The 16,325-nt window shown below is 50.4% G+C and overlaps 2 protein-coding genes across 4 annotated transcripts; both read left to right on the plus strand.

Annotated features, from left to right (window-relative positions):
* The first annotated feature begins 1,000 nt into the window (after positions 1-1,000).
* fezf1 (FEZ family zinc finger 1) lies at positions 1,001-5,984 on the plus strand. Its single transcript, XM_037253891.1, has 4 exons — positions 1,001-1,903; positions 2,949-3,083; positions 3,527-3,659; positions 5,097-5,984. Exons 1-4 carry the CDS (start codon positions 1,106-1,108, stop codon positions 5,363-5,365), a joined length of 1,335 nt encoding a protein of 444 aa, XP_037109786.1. The 5' UTR covers positions 1,001-1,105; the 3' UTR covers positions 5,366-5,984.
* A 518-nt stretch (positions 5,985-6,502) lies between these two features.
* On the plus strand, positions 6,503-16,123 carry aass (aminoadipate-semialdehyde synthase). 3 transcript variants are annotated; one of them, XR_005098209.1, is made up of 25 exons: positions 7,506-7,647; positions 8,077-8,306; positions 8,428-8,604; positions 8,838-8,922; positions 9,007-9,074; positions 9,268-9,414; positions 9,485-9,563; positions 9,796-9,923; positions 10,198-10,343; positions 10,405-10,527; positions 10,613-10,724; positions 10,913-10,972; positions 11,597-11,664; positions 12,858-12,979; positions 13,052-13,181; positions 13,342-13,452; positions 13,508-13,616; positions 13,684-13,824; positions 13,902-14,069; positions 14,138-14,233; positions 14,300-14,415; positions 14,556-14,644; positions 14,828-15,004; positions 15,073-15,709; positions 15,741-16,110. XR_005098209.1 is itself a non-coding variant. In XM_037253839.1 (24 exons), the coding sequence occupies exons 2-24, from the start codon at positions 8,082-8,084 to the stop codon at positions 15,198-15,200; spliced, it is 2,805 nt and encodes a 934-aa protein (XP_037109734.1). In that variant the 5' UTR covers positions 6,503-6,573; positions 8,077-8,081; the 3' UTR covers positions 15,201-16,123. The 3 variants fall into 3 exon arrangements, 2 of the variants coding, with proteins under 2 accessions (XP_037109734.1, XP_037109733.1); XM_037253839.1 differs by lacking the exon at positions 7,506-7,647 and adding an exon at positions 6,503-6,573 and having other exon boundaries at positions 15,073-16,123; XM_037253838.1 differs by having other exon boundaries at positions 15,073-16,110.
* The last annotated feature ends 202 nt before the right edge of the window (positions 16,124-16,325 follow it).

The following is a 16,325-nucleotide window of genomic DNA, read 5'->3' on the forward strand; positions in this document are numbered from 1 at the left end:
GCAGCCTCGCAGGCAGGCAGGCAGGCCTGTGTTTAGTGCACGCGCACAAAATAAAAAGAAAATATTGACTATTTTGTATTAGACAGAATATAATTTGTAAGATTTTGTTTGAGAGGCCAAAAATATGAGAACGAAATATTTTTGAAGAACAAATGTTTGAATTTCAAAATGATGCGCTTCTGATCTGAAAGACTCTCAAAAATGTGCTTTTGCTTTTTGGAGGAAAAGAAGAGGCGCAAAAAAGAAGAGAGGCAAATTGTGACTTTTTTGTCATTCATCGAAAAGATTCACTTGGACTACAATGCGCCAGATCGATCGGCTGCTCAAGAGCGTGCAAGGTGATGGCGGCGGCATGTGCCTTTTCTAAATCGATTTCATTTTGATGGACTTGTTCAATTATATCTGTCTGCGTAAAATAATTGGAACTTTTCAAAACATATTTAAACGATACATAAGCACATCCACGCACACACACAAATTGCTCTTTGTGAGTGACAGGTCCGCATGCAAATGAAATGTACGTACGTGAGTCACGTGCTGCGGCTGGGTTCTTGCCCGTCCGAACATGACCCGATTTGGGGGCGATGACGTCACGTGGAGGCACAAGGGGTCTGGAGAGCAGTAAAGTCCTTCACTCGAGTCCGCGTCCCGCCGCGCGACGCACCGCCTCCTCCTCCTCCTCCTCCTCCTCCTCTTCATCTTCATCTTCATCTTCCTTGGCGCTCTTCTGCCGCCGCCGCCGCCGCCTCCTGCTCCAGCTGTTTCTGCTGCTGCGGCTGCTGCTGCTCTTGGTCAATAGCAGCGAGGAGAACCGCGGCGATCGGCTCAGGTTCCGCTGGTGGCGCGTGCTAACGATCCGAGCGCAAGCGCGAGCGAGCGAGCGAGCTGGGGTCCCGGCTCTCCGCACGCCACTATCGAGCGCCAATAAGCGGGTACAGGGTGGTGGGGGTGAGAGGGGGGTGGGGGTGAGAGGGGGGTGGGGTGGGGCGGGCGGGGTGGGGGTCTGCTCGAACCCCGGTCGGCTGAAAGGCCTGTCGACGATGGTGATGACCCTCCCGGCGGGCCGCTGAGTGACGACGCTCGGCCCCCTCTCGAGCGGCGCTCCATGGACGCGCGCCGGCGCGGCATGCCGGGCGCGCCTCCGGCCGTCGCGGGCCAGCAGGCCACGACGCCGGCCTCCTCCTTCTCCTCCTCCTCCTCCTCTTCTTCCTCTTCGTCGTCGCACGCCAAATCCTTGGCCTTCTCCATCGAGCGGATCATGGCTCGGACGCCCGAACCCAGGGCAGTGCCGCTGCCCGGCTGGTTCCGGCCGGCTCCGGCGAGGCTGCCCGACGTGTGCCCGTCATCGCTGCACTGTATGATCCCGCTGGTTCCGCTCGGTTACGCGGAGCAGCACCGGCTCGCCCTCCACCAGGGCTGCCCGGAGGCGGGGGCAGCGGTGCTGGCCGCGGACGTCCCCCCGGCAGCGACGGACCTGCTCGGGTTCGGACTCAACTACGCCGGCCGGCAGGATGAGCCCGCCCGGAATCAGCCGGACGGCGGCCATTACAAACTTTTCCGGCCCCGCGTGGTGACCCAGTCGGCGTTCCCGTCACGAGGTACCGTGTGCTACCTCAACTGCAGCGGCGGCGCGGGCGGCGGTGCCGGGGACGCCGGTCCGGCGGGGCTCCTCAACCTGCACCCGATGGCCTCGTACCTGCTGTCCGGCCGGCACAAAGCGGGCCCGCTTCCCTACCAGGCTGCGCAGAACCACCTGCAGAGCCTCATCAAGGAGCGCGACTTTGGGGAGAAGATTCTCAAGAGCTCGTCGTCGTCCTCGGCGGCGGCGGCAGCGGCGGCGGCGGCGGCGGCGAGACTTGCTGGAGGAAAACCCAAAGTGTTCACCTGCGAAGTCTGCGGAAAAGTAAGTTACGTCACTGCACGCCAGCACGTTAGCAATCATATTCTAATTTCGAAAATATGTCATGTCAATTTAGTTCGAAACGAATTGGATTTAAAAAAAAAAGAAAAAAGAAAGACAATTCGATTATTGTGCTCGTGCCCATCTACAAAAAAAAATTGCGACATCAAAATTCTTTTGGAGACAAGTTTTATTTAAAAAAAAAAAAAAAAAAAAAAAAGCCGCATCGAGAGTGTCTAACCCACGTTTGAAAATATCTTTCATGTGTGCACACTTCTAAAATTGGCCTAAAAAGATGTTTGTAATTTAAATAAGCCAAACATTGATTTGGTGGAAATGAACATTTTTCTGCTTTTTAGAAGAATCACGCCGAACACTAAATACATTTTATCATGTTTTGAAAATGTTTGACCTGTTTAAAAATGTCAGACGTGTTTCTTTAAACTGTCCAAAATGACCTTTTTTTAAATGTCGATCTATTTATTTCAAAAGGGACATGCTGAAATACTTGGACTGATGTTTAATGTACTGTCAAATAATGATATTGTTCCAAACTGTCAATCGGGAATATGTCTAGACTATTTCATTGAATGTAACCATGCATGTGAACATATCCAGTTATGTTTCATTTGTAATTTAATTAATGTAATTTGTGATTTTTTTTTTTAAATAGTACATTCTAAAAAATCAACTATTTCATCATGTGTGAATATTTTTTGTTGAATGCATAAAATATTGAATTTGATTTATTTTCCAACGCTTTGAAATGTGTCCGATGTGATTTTGAAGATGCGCGACTCGTGAAAATGTGCTGATTTGAACATGACAAGGTGGCCCGCAAGTTTTTCAAAAATGATGCGCTGCATGCGTACATTTTTGGACATGTTTCAATTGGTTAATTCCGATCGTCCGATCGTTTGAAATGGGCCTGCTCGTTCGCCGCGCATGTGCGAGCAGAACGATGATGAGGAGGAATGAATTAAATAAAAGTGCAAAAAAAAACAAAAACAAAAAAAACCATGCACATTCTTCATCTCGTGTGTTTCAGGTGTTCAACGCGCACTACAACCTGACTCGCCACATGCCCGTGCACACGGGCGCGCGCCCGTTTGTCTGCAAAGTCTGCGGAAAAGGTTTCAGGCAGGCCAGCACACTCTGCAGACACAAGATTATACACACTCAGGTAAAGCGCACGCACGCACGCACACGCGCGTTGTGTTATTTGTGAAAGTTAGGTTTTTGGAATCGAATAAAATAACATCTAGCACATATTTCTGCGCGGTCGGATTTGCATTTCGTTCATACTCTCATTTTCTGCAAGACTTTCCATGCAGTGAACAAATGCTTTATTTCGGATTCATACTGTATTAAAAAGATAGTCCTCAATTTATGTCATAACGAGTACTTGGGAGCACTGTCATATTCAGCGGGCGAACCCACATCATAGCATGACCTTCATCATTTTTGTTTTGTTTTATTTTGAAAATGCTGGGGCGCGCGCGCGCAGGAAAAGCCTCAGGAAAGTTGTTTTGACGTGGCAGCGCAGCACGCGCGTGCACGCGCAAATCTGAGCAAATGTGCGAACCTGCGCCGGTGTGAGTTTGTTTGTTGTTGTTTTGGGTGCAGGAAAAGCCTCACAAGTGCAGCCAGTGCGGCAAAGCGTTCAACCGCAGCTCGACGCTCAGCACGCACACGCGCATCCACGCCGGCTACAAACCTTTCGTCTGCGAGTTCTGCGGCAAAGGATTCCACCAGAAAGGTGAGCGAGATAGCGAGCGAGCGAGCGAGCGAGCGAGCGCGCCCTGCAGCGGCTTTCTTAATTGCATCAGTAGTCCAAATGAAAGCGGAATTAAGAAAACCGTGAACATAAGAAAAAATCGGATTTAACTCACAATATGAGTGAATTATTTCTTCTGTGATCATCAAGTAAATAGTATTGAAATGTTGTTCAAATATCACCAATATAAAATCAATAATAGTCAATTGACATTTTATCTTCCATAATTTTCAAATCAATGTATATTTTCAACACACTCAAGTACATCATTTAATATACATCATATGGCTGTTTTCACCAATGTGGGCGTCCATAGGTTTTTAAACATTTTATTTTTTTAGAAACAGTTTTGTATTGGCAACAAACGTTTGGCGGCTAACTAATTACAAAAATACAACGGAAATGTTCACACACGCTGTGAATATGTGAATAAATAAATAAATAAATGTTCAGAAAGTGGATGGATGTTTGAGCGACTTTCCGGCTCCCCCCAGTCATGAATGTAAATGAAGTCATTTTGTAGATGAACTTCTGACTTCCCAAAATAATTGTATTGTGCGTGGTCAAATATTAGTCAAAGTCAAAGTCAAAGTCAGCTTTATTGTCAATCCCTTCATATGTCAAGACACACAAAGAAACCGAAATTCCGTTTCCTCCATCCCACGGTGACGAGACATACAAGTAGGCGACACAAAACAAAAACAAGAAGGCACAAACCATAAATAATAAATAAATAAATAATTAGCACAAGCATATTGAAAATAAACATCGACTCGTTATCATTATGAGTATTATTTATTGCAAGGCACTCAAGGAGGTGTTGCGCTGTCGCCGTGGTAACTACAGCATCCTCTTCTCAAGACTGATGCATCATTTTTCTTTTACAATTAAGGGATGGCGTGACCGACCGCTCATTTTTGAGCTGAACGTTCTTTCTTGACTTTTCACTATGAAAGTAACTACAAAACAAACGGCAATCATAATAATAATAATAATAATAACCTATTATATTATTATTATTATTAATACTACTACTACTACTACTAATAATAGTAATAATGACAACATGCTAGGTGTAATTACCCCTTGAATTGACATAAAAGATACAGCTGAGAGACCATTTAATACTTGAGTCATTTCGTCTGTGTAGAATGACTAATATTAGTTCCGTAGTGATGAGCTGAGAGAGGAGTTGAGACATCCCAATGAAGAGTACATTCATTTCACTGTCTCATACTGCCCCCAGGTGGCCATTAACATTTTTGCACATTTGCGGACTGATCGCCCTTGATGAATGTTTCTGCATTTTCTGCATGAGAAATAGTTAGAAATAATTTCCTGTTTTTTAATAAAGTGATCGAAAAAAAATGGAGCCATTGCCATTTGCTGTCCATTGACGTGCGTGTGGCGCCCCCGCAGGCAATTACAAGAATCACAAGCTGACGCACAGCGGCGAGAAGCAGTTCAAGTGTTCCATCTGCAGCAAAGCCTTCCACCAAGTCTACAACCTCACCTTCCATATGCACACGCACAACGACAAGAAGCCCTTCACCTGCCCCACCTGCGGCAAAGGCTTCTGCCGAAACTTCGACCTCAAGAAGCACGTCCGCAAGCTGCACGAGCACGCCGCCATGGCCATCCAGCGGGCCGCTGCCTCGCCGCCGCCTGTGGCGACGCAGCGGCCCTGAGCCCCGGACACGGGCCGCTCGCCATTCGAAACCGCAGAAAGTCATCGGACCGCGTCTGTTCCGCCATATAGAAAGATTCTATTGAAATAGTCCTCCTTCAGAGGCCCATCTTCTTCTTTCAAACAGTTTTAATCACAATCATGTGCCAACATCTAGTGGCCGACGGTGGAACTACAGTCATCATGAACAGAAGAAAATGGAGGTGTAATTAGACCACCTCTCCCCAAAACAATGTGAAGAAATCATTTAAAAAAAGCAAACCAGTCACTTTTTGTTCCCAATTGCCAAATGCCCAGAATGCATGACACTCGGCGTGACCACGCCCACTTCCTGGTGCTTTTTTTTTTTTTTTTGATTACCCTTGCATCGAACCTTTTGCATCAGCAGACGTCTTTGGACTTGGCTGACAGGCGCTTGAGTGAGTGACAAGAAACGATTAGGCAGTTTTTCGAATGGATGTCTTCCCACTGCTGAGGTGAATTTCCACCTCAAGTCCCAAAAAAACTCAAGTTCTTGGTTACTGTTTTCTAGTTTAGACAAGGTTCCTACCAGAGCCCAGCCCAAAGCTTCTTGGATCTATCAAAAGTACTCTCCTGTCGTATCGTCTTCTTTTGACCCCCTCCCCCCAAAAAAAATCACACCCACGGTAGTTGGATGGTCCGGCTGAGTAAATCTCCCAGCGCCACCGACGCGCATCGGCGTGTTTTGCCAACTTCTTGAGGTCTTTCTTGTTGGACTTGCCTGACAGGAAGCTGCTCCCAGGCTCAGCATGGTTGGTGTCCAATGTAGGACACTACTGCTCCTTGTGGACAAAAAGTGCTAGGACATAAGGACGCATTCAAGATTTTGTTTGAAAGCTGCATTTCCAACTTTTTAGTTCTCGGTACTTGAAAGTGTCCTCTCCCTCTTTTTCCCGAGAAAGTGTCTGGACTGTTGGATTCTGTTTTGTTTTAATTGTTAAATTAAATAAATGTCTTTGTTGTTATTCACCACGATCAATCTGGATGCTTACTAAGTGTCACTTTAAGCGAAACATATATTTGATGATATTTTTTTTTAATTCAAATATTCTGTCTTGTTAAGTCACATTTTGGCATTGGAAGAAAAAGTCCAACTCAATGATTAAATGAGCAAGTTATGACTTCATGTCAATGCTGATGCATTTCCCCTTCGACGACTGTCACGGAAGCACGTCGGTCCGTACCACGGTGAGCTAGTTAAATGGTCTTCTCTTTCTGTTAAGAACCCCTCCGCAAACTCATAACTGCCACAGTCAAGTGATTATGTAGCAGTCAAAGAGAGGTTGAACGGCTGTTCAACCATGTTTGCTTTTGGGGACTTCGGTCGGTCGGTCGGTCGGTCGGGTGCTGTGACGTCAAAGTTGCCAACTATCGCTTGTGCTCCCTTTCGGCGTGTGATTTAGCAATTTCACGATGGTCGCACATCGGCTGGTGCAGGCAGCGGCAAGTGCTGCTTGGTAAGCTTTCCAAGTGACTCTGAAATACGAGACCAGTGGTTTCACGTCAACCACGTCATAAGAGTGGGGTGGTGGGACGCCTCCATTTTTGACCCACTCGAAAGGCTCAAGGGCGAGGCATTCTCGAAACCCCGAACATTTTGCTTCGCTAATGATCGAACCATAATGTTTTATTTTTTAGCAAATGTTTGTATTTGAAAGATGGGCGGGGAAATGCCCCAAGTGCGACGACTCCTAAGCAATGTCAACTCACGTAAAACATGACCATTAGGAGTGTGACTTTTAGAGCGTGGAGGAGTCACGCCTGATCTCCGACTCTCTCAGTTCCCTGAAGTACCCAAACGTGACGTCATTCTACACTAGGAAGGTTCCCGGTATTCCAATCCCGGAAACGGTTGGATTCTGCCTCCCTTCAAGATAAAAATCGCCCAATTCTTTCAACTCCAACTTGGACACAACTTCGAAGAGCTCGAAAGATACATTTAAGTACTGAGTTGTTCACGTGGTGCTCATAAAAGTCGTTGAGCAGAAATTGTGAACAAGACTCAACTCCGGTTTCATATCCAAGATATCCGATTGAGAAAAAAACGCTATTGTTTTGAAAGCGTAACCGGGAAATGATGTTTTGGCGTCTTCGCTCGCTCTGACCGTTACGTGACCCAGCTTCTTCTACCGGTGTAACCTCTGAGTGACACTGTGCAAAAACTCCTCCGTTCCGTTGTTTTTCCTCCACGGGCTTCCAAAGCTGAGCCGCTGGTTCCGTCCGTCCGGTGCGCTTGCGGTCCGGTGGGCTTCTGACAAGTTGGTGAGCAACTTGCTTTTTGCACCAATTGAGCTTTGCGTGTGTTCTTCCTTTCCGGCGCGACTCGGATTGTCCACGCGTCGAGAAAAGGCAAAGCATGCGACACGACGCTCCTCTCACGTTCTTTCTCTTTTGTTTTCAATTCACGTACTTACTTGTGCTTTCTTGACGGACGCGTTAGCTTAGCAACGTACGTAATCCGTGCGTGCAACAGGTTGAGACGCACTTTCCGGCTGAGTCAATCTCATACGGCCGGCCACGAACGCGCACTGGCGAAAACACGAGGTCGGTGTGGCGTCCTATTTGCACTACTGTTAGCTCAAAGTTTGAACAAGAAACAAGCGCACAACATTTCGTGAGCATTTGATGCATGGAACCAACTTTTCATGGAAACGCTAAGATCTGTTGTTTTCCATCTTTTGTGAGCAGAAGCAGCCATGTTTCGCTTCCTGAGTCGCCAGGGTCGGAGGCATCCGAATCCGAGCTGGCCGCCGGGCCAGCGGCGTTACGAGCACCATCGCGCCGTCGTGGCCATCAGGCGGGAGGACATCAACCCGTGGGAGAGGCGGGCGCCCCTGGCCCCTCGGCACGTCCGCGAGCTCACGCAAGACGGAATCAGAGTCCTGGTGCAGCCGTCCAACCGCAGGGCCATCCACGAGAAGGTCAGATGGGAAGTCTTTACTCACGCAGAGGGGCCAAGATGAACAACTCATTGACGATCCAATTGATCCATAACTATTTTGATCATGGAACATGACCGAGCGGCATCTCCCTGCCTTTCAGTTCTACGCCAAAGCGGGCGCCGTCATCCAGGAGGACATCTCGGAGGCCACGCTCATCCTCGGCGTGAAGCGGCCGCCCGAGGAGAAGGTGATCCCCAAGAAGACCTACGCCTTCTTCTCGCACACCATCAAGGCGCAGGAGGCCAACATGGGGCTGCTGGACGACCTGCTCAAGAAGGTGAGGCCCACGCACGCACGCACGCACGCACGCACGCACGCACGCACGCACGCACGCACGCACGGCCTGGACGTTGGCGCTTTTGCTCTGATCCATTTATTCACTCACAAGAACCATCATTTCATGATCCTGGATACGTTCAACGAACGCGGAAAAAAACACGAGACGTTGAGTCCCCATGGCAATAGAGATATAAAAGCACTCATTCTGATGCTGGCGCTTTGTGTTTTCAGGAGGTTCGTCTGATCGACTACGAGAAGATGGTGGACCCTAACGGCTTTCGCATAGTGGCGTTTGGTCAGTGGGCCGGTGTGGCAGGTACGAATAGGCCCCCCAAACATTCCAATGATTAGCATTGTCGTTAGCGTCTTTTTGTGGAAATCGTTTGTTGTTTTTCTTCAGGCATGATCAACATTTTACACGGTTTGGGTCTTCGCTTCCTGGCGTTGGGCCACCACACCCCCTTCATGGTAAACCCCCGAACACGCTCGCTACATGTTTGTATGGCAGCGTGATGCTAAATTCCCATCACGAGTACGCTTTGGAATTTGCAGACCACCGCCGTGATGCTAACAGCTAAATGCTCATGAGTGCATTGTGATGCTAACGGCTGGCTGGCTGGGGTTAGGCTGACTGTGTGCGTTCGTTCCCTTGTCTGGACAGCACATCGGCATGGCGCACAACTACCGCAACGTCTCGCAGGCCATCCAGGCCGTGCGGGACTGCGGTTATGAGATCTCCCTGGGCCTCATGCCCAAGTCCATAGGTCCCGTCACCTTCTGCTTCACCGGAACCGGCAACGTCTCCAAGGTATGTCCTGGAAAAAGATGCCAGCTCCGGTTTGAAATGTATGTCACCTCGTCCGCGATATCTCTTGCAGGGGGCGCAGGACATCATCAATGAGCTTCCCGTGGAGTACGTTGAGCCTCACGAGCTGAAGGATGTCTGTGAAACTGGAGGTGCAAAGTTATTGTTCCTATTTCATTGACCAGAAGCTATCCGGCTAACTGTAGCTTGTGCTAGACACTGACCGTTGTTGTTATCGGGCATCGACAGCATTTTTAGCAATAAGCATTGTTGGCAGTTAGACCCTAGCTGTTGATCATTTGATGTTTTTGTTTTTCCATCCATCCATGGAGAGTTTGTTGTTGTGCTTTTAGCACGTGGCTAACAGTTAACATTGCTGTTTAGATATGACCAAAGTGTACGCCACTGTGCTGAGTCGTCATCACCACCTGATGAGGAAGAGCGACGGCATCTATGACCCCATGGAGTACGAGAACCACCCAGAACTCTACACCTCGCACTTCAGAACCAGCGTCAGTACACCCACACACTCTCACATATGACGACATCATCAGTGAGAAAAGGAAAAGAAAGATGAATCGCTTCCAAATCATTTATTGAACAAACAAAAATGGAATCTAAAAAAAGAAACCAAAGAAACCTACCTGATCATGTCTTTGCACAAGTATGCACACCCTCTTCTAACGGCAGATGTGGCTCCAAAATGTCAGCTTGCGGTACGGCGACATTGGGACCACGGCAAATGAGATCGCTAACGCGCAGACGCGGTACCGCTCGTGTCCACAGGTGGCGCCATACACCAACTGCCTGATCAACGGCATCTACTGGGAGCCTCAGACCCCGAGACTCCTGCGCCGGCTGGACGCCCAACAGCTGCTCCGACCCACGCGGAGCGGCGGCGCCAGCGAGGGCATGCCGCAGCTGCCGCACAAGTAAGCGCGCCGTCGCCGCTTTGGCCGCGGGCCGTAGATTGAGGAGGCCCATTTGCGCCAGGCTGCTGGCCATCTGCGACATCTCGGCCGACGCCGGCGGCTCCATCCAGTTCATGACCGAGTGCACCACCATCGACAAGCCCTTCTGCATGTACGACGCCGATCAGCACATCGACCACGACAGGTAGCGGCGGGCGGGCGGGCGCCGATGGCTCTCCGGACGGAGCAAAGCCGATGAGCGCTGACGGCGGCGCGTTTGCCCTCGCCAGCGTGGAGGGCCACGGTATCCTGATGTGCTCCATCGACAACCTTCCGGCTCAGCTGCCCATCGAGGCCACCGAGTACTTTGGCGACCGCCTCTTTCCGTACATCTGGGAGATGGTGAGTGAGAAAAGCGGCGCGGCGCGGCGCGGCGCGGCACGGCACGGCACGGCGCGGCGCGGCGCGGCGCGGCGCGGCGCGGCGCGGCGCGGCGCGGCACGGCACGGCACGAGACGAGACGGGAAGCGCCCGCTCCACTTTGTCGCTCGCTCGATAACGAGGCGGCCGCCTCGCGTTGTGTCCCTCAGCTGCCGTCGGACGCCAGCAGGCCTCTGGACCAGGAGGACTTCAGCCCGCAAGTCCGAGACGTAAGTTGGTCGCAACATTTACTTTGGATGCAAGAAGAAAATGATCATAATGCAGTGCTGTCTTATTGCATTTGTTCTTTTGGGATATATGCCCAAACCATTTTAAAAAATACATTCTTAGTGTCTACTATTTATTCTTTCAAGAGAATTGCTCCAAGATCATTTTATTTTCCTTCTCGATTTTCTTTTCTTTTTTTTTTGTTAACACTTAAAAACACACCTTTTTAGTGCAATCTAAAATAAGTGTTGGAAAAATCCATTTTCTTTTGTATTTGTATGTTTTTACTTTCTTGATCTATTTTGCTGTGTTGAAAAGAATCTCGGTTGCTGACACTGTGGCACTCCCTTTGAAATTGCTTTTTATTCTCCACGATTAAAAAGGTTGACTCAAATGAAATATTTCATATAAATGAAAATAAACAAATAAATAAATATACAAATTGAATATATGAAATAAAAATAAATGAAACATTTCATTTGTTTTATGGCATATTTACTGCTACGGGAGCAGTTCCTGACAAAATCATTTCAATTGGTCAGGTGGTTCCTGTTTGCTGGCGTGGCACCCAACAAGTCGGAGACGTGCCAAGTCATTTTTTGCTTTGTTATTGTTGCTGAATGTAGGCGGTGATCACCTCCAACGGAGCCCTGACGCCAAAGTTTGAGTACATTGAAAAGCTTCGAGAGCAACGGTAAGACACGCACGCACGCACGCACACGCGCGATGCACGTTTTAATGACAGCGATGATGATGATCTTATCCATCCTCGGCTGTTAATATCTGAAATGCTAACAAAAGCATATTGGGGTTGCGGTGCTTTATAAGAAAAAAAAAAGAAACAAACGGGTGTGGGCGGGGCAAGACGAAGCAGCCCCCCCCCCCCCGCCGCTGTGTCGTTGTGCTCGTGCATCTTGACCTCTTTAATGAAAGGCGTCTTTTTGTGCGTGTCATCTGATTACTTTCACAGTGCGAGATGATTATAATCATTTCCATCTTTTTGTTCATATTTAGGCCAGCGTGTTTTAAGACATCCTAATTGATCTTTTTTGCCTCTCCAGACAAGCCATCCAAGGTTAATCTTAATCTTAATTCCTCCTTCACATATGTGAGAGGAAAAAAGTCGCCGTCTTGTGCTTTCTTGAATTTGTAATGAAGGCGCACGAGGCGACCGCGCTCGCTCGGACCCGCCGCGGCTGCTGGCGTCCAATTAGCGGCGGGCTAATGAGAGCAAGCGGGATGTCTGCTGACTCCCGGGGGGCTTTTGGGATGGATGTTAACAAGAGCAAAGGTCAGCGGGGTGGACGCCGCCTCTCTAATTCGCGGCCGGCTCCTATTGTCAGCAAGCGTAATCATCCGGCAGGGACCAGCGCACGCCTCATTGCGTCCGAGAAAAGGGGCGGGGCAGCGGGGCACTTTCTGTGTCTGCACTACAAACCAACACATTTATCATCATTATTATGACTCAACTTTTAATTTTTCAAATCATGTTATGTTTAACTCATTCACTACCAACCCAGTTCATATCTTTGACGTCAATGGCACTGAATGAGTTAAGATTTGTTTTGACCCTAACTCAGTAAGATGTCACCGCCAAGATTGCTGTGAACACTAACGCTCTGCGACGCACAAATGCGCCTCGTTGCCGGAATCAAATCTTTGATCCGCCATCAAAGTCCCGATAGCGTTTGCAACGGAATCAATCAAAGCAAAGCGCAAGTTGACGCACGGAGGAGTCACGTGACTTGCAAGGCTTTGCAAAAATGTCCCGTCGCTCGGTTCATCTCTCATTTTCTGGGCCAAAGTACGCTCAGCTTTGCATGGGAGCACCGAATTTTAGTCCTGCCCGTGCGGGCTCTTGTCTTCGTGTGGTGTGACCTCCGCCAGGGAAAAGTCTCAAATTGTGCGCAAAAGCGGCATGAAGCGAGTTCTCTTGCTGGGCTCCGGCTACGTCTCCGGACCCTTGGTGGAGTACCTGACCCGCTGCGACAAGACGCAGGTCACCGTGGGTGGGTGAGCCGCCGACTCTCATTGTGGTGTTTTTCTGCAACTATCCAACCAAAGTTTGGTTTTGCCTTTAGCGTCGGTGTGCATGAAGCAGGCGCAGGATCTGGCGGCCAAATGCCCCAACACCATTCCCGTCATGCTGGACGTCAGCAGCCAGGAGGCGCGCCTCGTCTCGCTCATCCAAGACCACGACCTGGTCATCAGGTGCGACGACGGCGCATTCCACCCGGTAGCGCGCGCGGCTCACTCCGAGCTAGCCGCTTAGCATGTCATCGAGCCAATCAATGACTCGAATGGAGGAACGCTCTGCGTAGCATGCATAATTGCTTAGCATGTAGCATGTTCTTTTTTTTGTCCTTGGCAGCCTGCTGCCCAATGTGCTCCACCCCCTGGTGGCAAAACACTGCATTGACAAGAAGGTCCACATGGTCAACGCCAGCTACCTCAGCCCGGCCATGAACGACCTACACGCCAGGTAAACGCACACGCACATTTGGGTGGGCAGCTTTCAAGGCGTCTGCGTGCTTCAGGGCGGAAGAGGCGGGCGTGACGCTGGTCACCGAGATGGGCCTGGATCCCGGCATCGATCACATGCTGGCCATGGAGTGCATCGATCAGGCCAAAGCGGACGGCTGCACGGTGAGTACGCGGCCGGCCGGCCGGCCGGCGTATCGGGTGGGTTGACTTGCGCGGCCGCCGCACGCAGGTGGAGTCGTACGTGTCGTACTGCGGCGGGCTCCCGGCTCCCGAGTGCTCCGACAATCCTCTGCGCTACAAGTTCAGCTGGAGTCCTTCGGGCGTTCTCCTGGCCTCCGTCAGCCCCGCCGTCTTCCGTTGCGACAACCGGGTACGTACCGTGGTTTGAGACGGCCCCTGACCAAAGTCCACACGGCGGCCAAAATGTTTTGGCGTTGTGCGGCTCAGCTGGTGAAGATCCCCGGCGGCGGCGATCTGATGGACGCCGTCCAGCCCATGGATTTTTTCTCCGGCCTCAACCTGGAAGGTTATCCCAACCGCGACAGCACCAAGTACGCCGAGCTCTACGACATCCCCGACGTGCACACGGTGATTCGAGGGACGCTGCGCTACAAGGTCAGCTCGGTTCAAACCGCTTACTTTGGCTGGCGTGGTCGTAGTAAGAGCGTTGTTGCGGCTCGCAGGGTTTCTCCAGGGCCCTGCGCAGTTTTGTCCAAGTGGGTCTGATCAACAACGAGCCGCACCCCACGCTGGCCAAGGCGTCGTCCGCCGTCACCTGGGTAAGCAGCGGCTCCCGTCCCGCCGCCCCTCCCCGCCGACTGACTCCGCCGCCGCCGTGTGCCCAGAGAGCTCTCGTGAGCCACGCCATGGGCTTGCCCGCCGACACCCCGGACGACGCCTTCCGGGCCGCCGTCCGCCAGCGCCTCGATGGCGACGAGCGCAGCCTGGACGTGCTCAAATGGTAAATATTGCACTTTTTCCTATTTGGCTTCATCGGACTTTGTGAGAGGCAGGCGCCGCTCGGCCCGCAAGTGGCAAATAGAAAAGGCCGCTTGGTAGGCGTCGCTGACGCGTGCTAACCCCGGTCGACTTGGTGTTCAGGTTCGGCATGCTGAACGACGACGTGGCTCCTCACGCCGACAGCCTCTTGACTGCGCTCAGCAAACATCTGGAAGCCAGACTCTCCTACGGTATCGTCGGCGCGACGCCACCCGAGCTTACTCGAGTTCTGCCCCGATTCGGGTCTAGTTCTCGGCTCTCTTTGCAGTCCAACACTTGCTTTCCTTTTTAGTTCAGCTTTAGTTGGCGGTTTTGGTCTTTTGTCAACAATGGCCGCTCGCTCATCAAGTTGGTTTGTGCGTGCGTGCGTGCAGGCAGCGGCGAGCGCGACATGGTCGTGCTGCTCAGCGACTTTGGCTTGCGCCACCCGACGGGCGAGCTGGAGAGAAAGCGCCTCAGTTTGGTGGTGTACGGCGAGGTGGGGGGATTTTCGGCCATGGCCAAGAGCGTGGGCTACCCGGCCGCCATCGCCGCCCGCATGCTCCTCGACGGTTTGTCCATAAAGCGCAAGCGACGGGCGGCCTCGCCAGGCCATTTGATTTGCGCTTTGCCTTTTTAGGTGAGATCGCTTCCAGGGGCGTGCTGTTGCCCATGAGCAAGGAGATCTACGTGCCGGCCTTGAAGCGCCTCAAGAACGAAGGCCTCAACGTGGCCACGGCCAGCAGCCTGCTGGAATCCTCCCGATGACGACGGCGCCGCGCTGCGCCGCGCCCTGCGCTACACTCCTTCTGACCAATCGCTCGCTTTTTTAGGGGTGCCACATTTCTTCTGAAGCCTGTTGTGAACGATCCATCTTTCTCAAAGTCTACCAGAGCCACCCCTGGAAGGTTCACAATGAACTCTCACGCCTGAAAGGAAACAGGAAGTCGGCCATTTTGCACTCAGTCAAAGCTCCAAAAATGAAAATTGGCTTCCCGCCCGCAGTCTCGCCCATCGGGGGACACATCGGCCGTAACGGGACTCTCCTTTCCAAAACTCTCAGGGAACCCAAAGTGAGGTCGGCCATTTTGAATCGGGGCAACCCCCCTCGATAGTGTTGAAATTGAAGGAGAGCTTGGCTCCTTTGCGCTCACTCGGCAAGTTTTGAAAAATCAGCAAGACGTAAATTTCATACACTGAAATGAAACAGGAGGTCAGCCATTTTGCTTTGAGTTAGCGCCGAGGATGTTGCGTGCCGTACCTTGCCGTACCTTGCCGTACCTTGCCGTGCCGTCTGTCATTGGGAAGAGCAGCGTCGTGTTGTAACCTTTGTTGTTTTTATGTCTTGCTGTATTTGCCTGCAGGTCAACGAGGGAAACGGAGGGAAAGCAAAAGTCATTTGTGATGTAGATGAGGTCAAAGGGCAGCTTGATGACTCGAAAGTGGAAAGAAACAAATCGGATCTGTGTGAAAGATGCAACCGAGCCTTAATTGGTGACAGCAACATGAATGGGCAAATGATCGCCCCACTTTGGCTTTTCTTCTTGTATTTATTTGACTTGCAATGTGTTGTGATTGTCAGCCCAGCTGCTTTTAGTTTGAAATGTTTTTCCTCTTGGCTTTGTCTTCCCACACACAAAATGTTTGAAGTTTGCCGTCAATAAAATCCCGCAGTTGAGTTTGTGCATTTACAAGTTCTTCGTTTGCAGCCTACAGGTCAAAGTTGGGCCTTGGGGTCACAACATACGAGTGGAAAGGTCACCAAATGTTTTCTGCCCTACTATACATGGTCATTTTTTTAAAGAAAAAAAAAAAGCCAGTGTGCTCAGGGGAGTAACAATACAACATAAAATCAATATTCATAGTAAAAATATAACATAAAACCAATATTAA

The sequence above is a fragment of the Syngnathus acus genome, chromosome 6 (assembly GCF_901709675.1).
Source record: "Syngnathus acus chromosome 6, fSynAcu1.2, whole genome shotgun sequence".
NCBI classification, from domain to species: domain Eukaryota; kingdom Metazoa; phylum Chordata; class Actinopteri; order Syngnathiformes; family Syngnathidae; genus Syngnathus; species Syngnathus acus.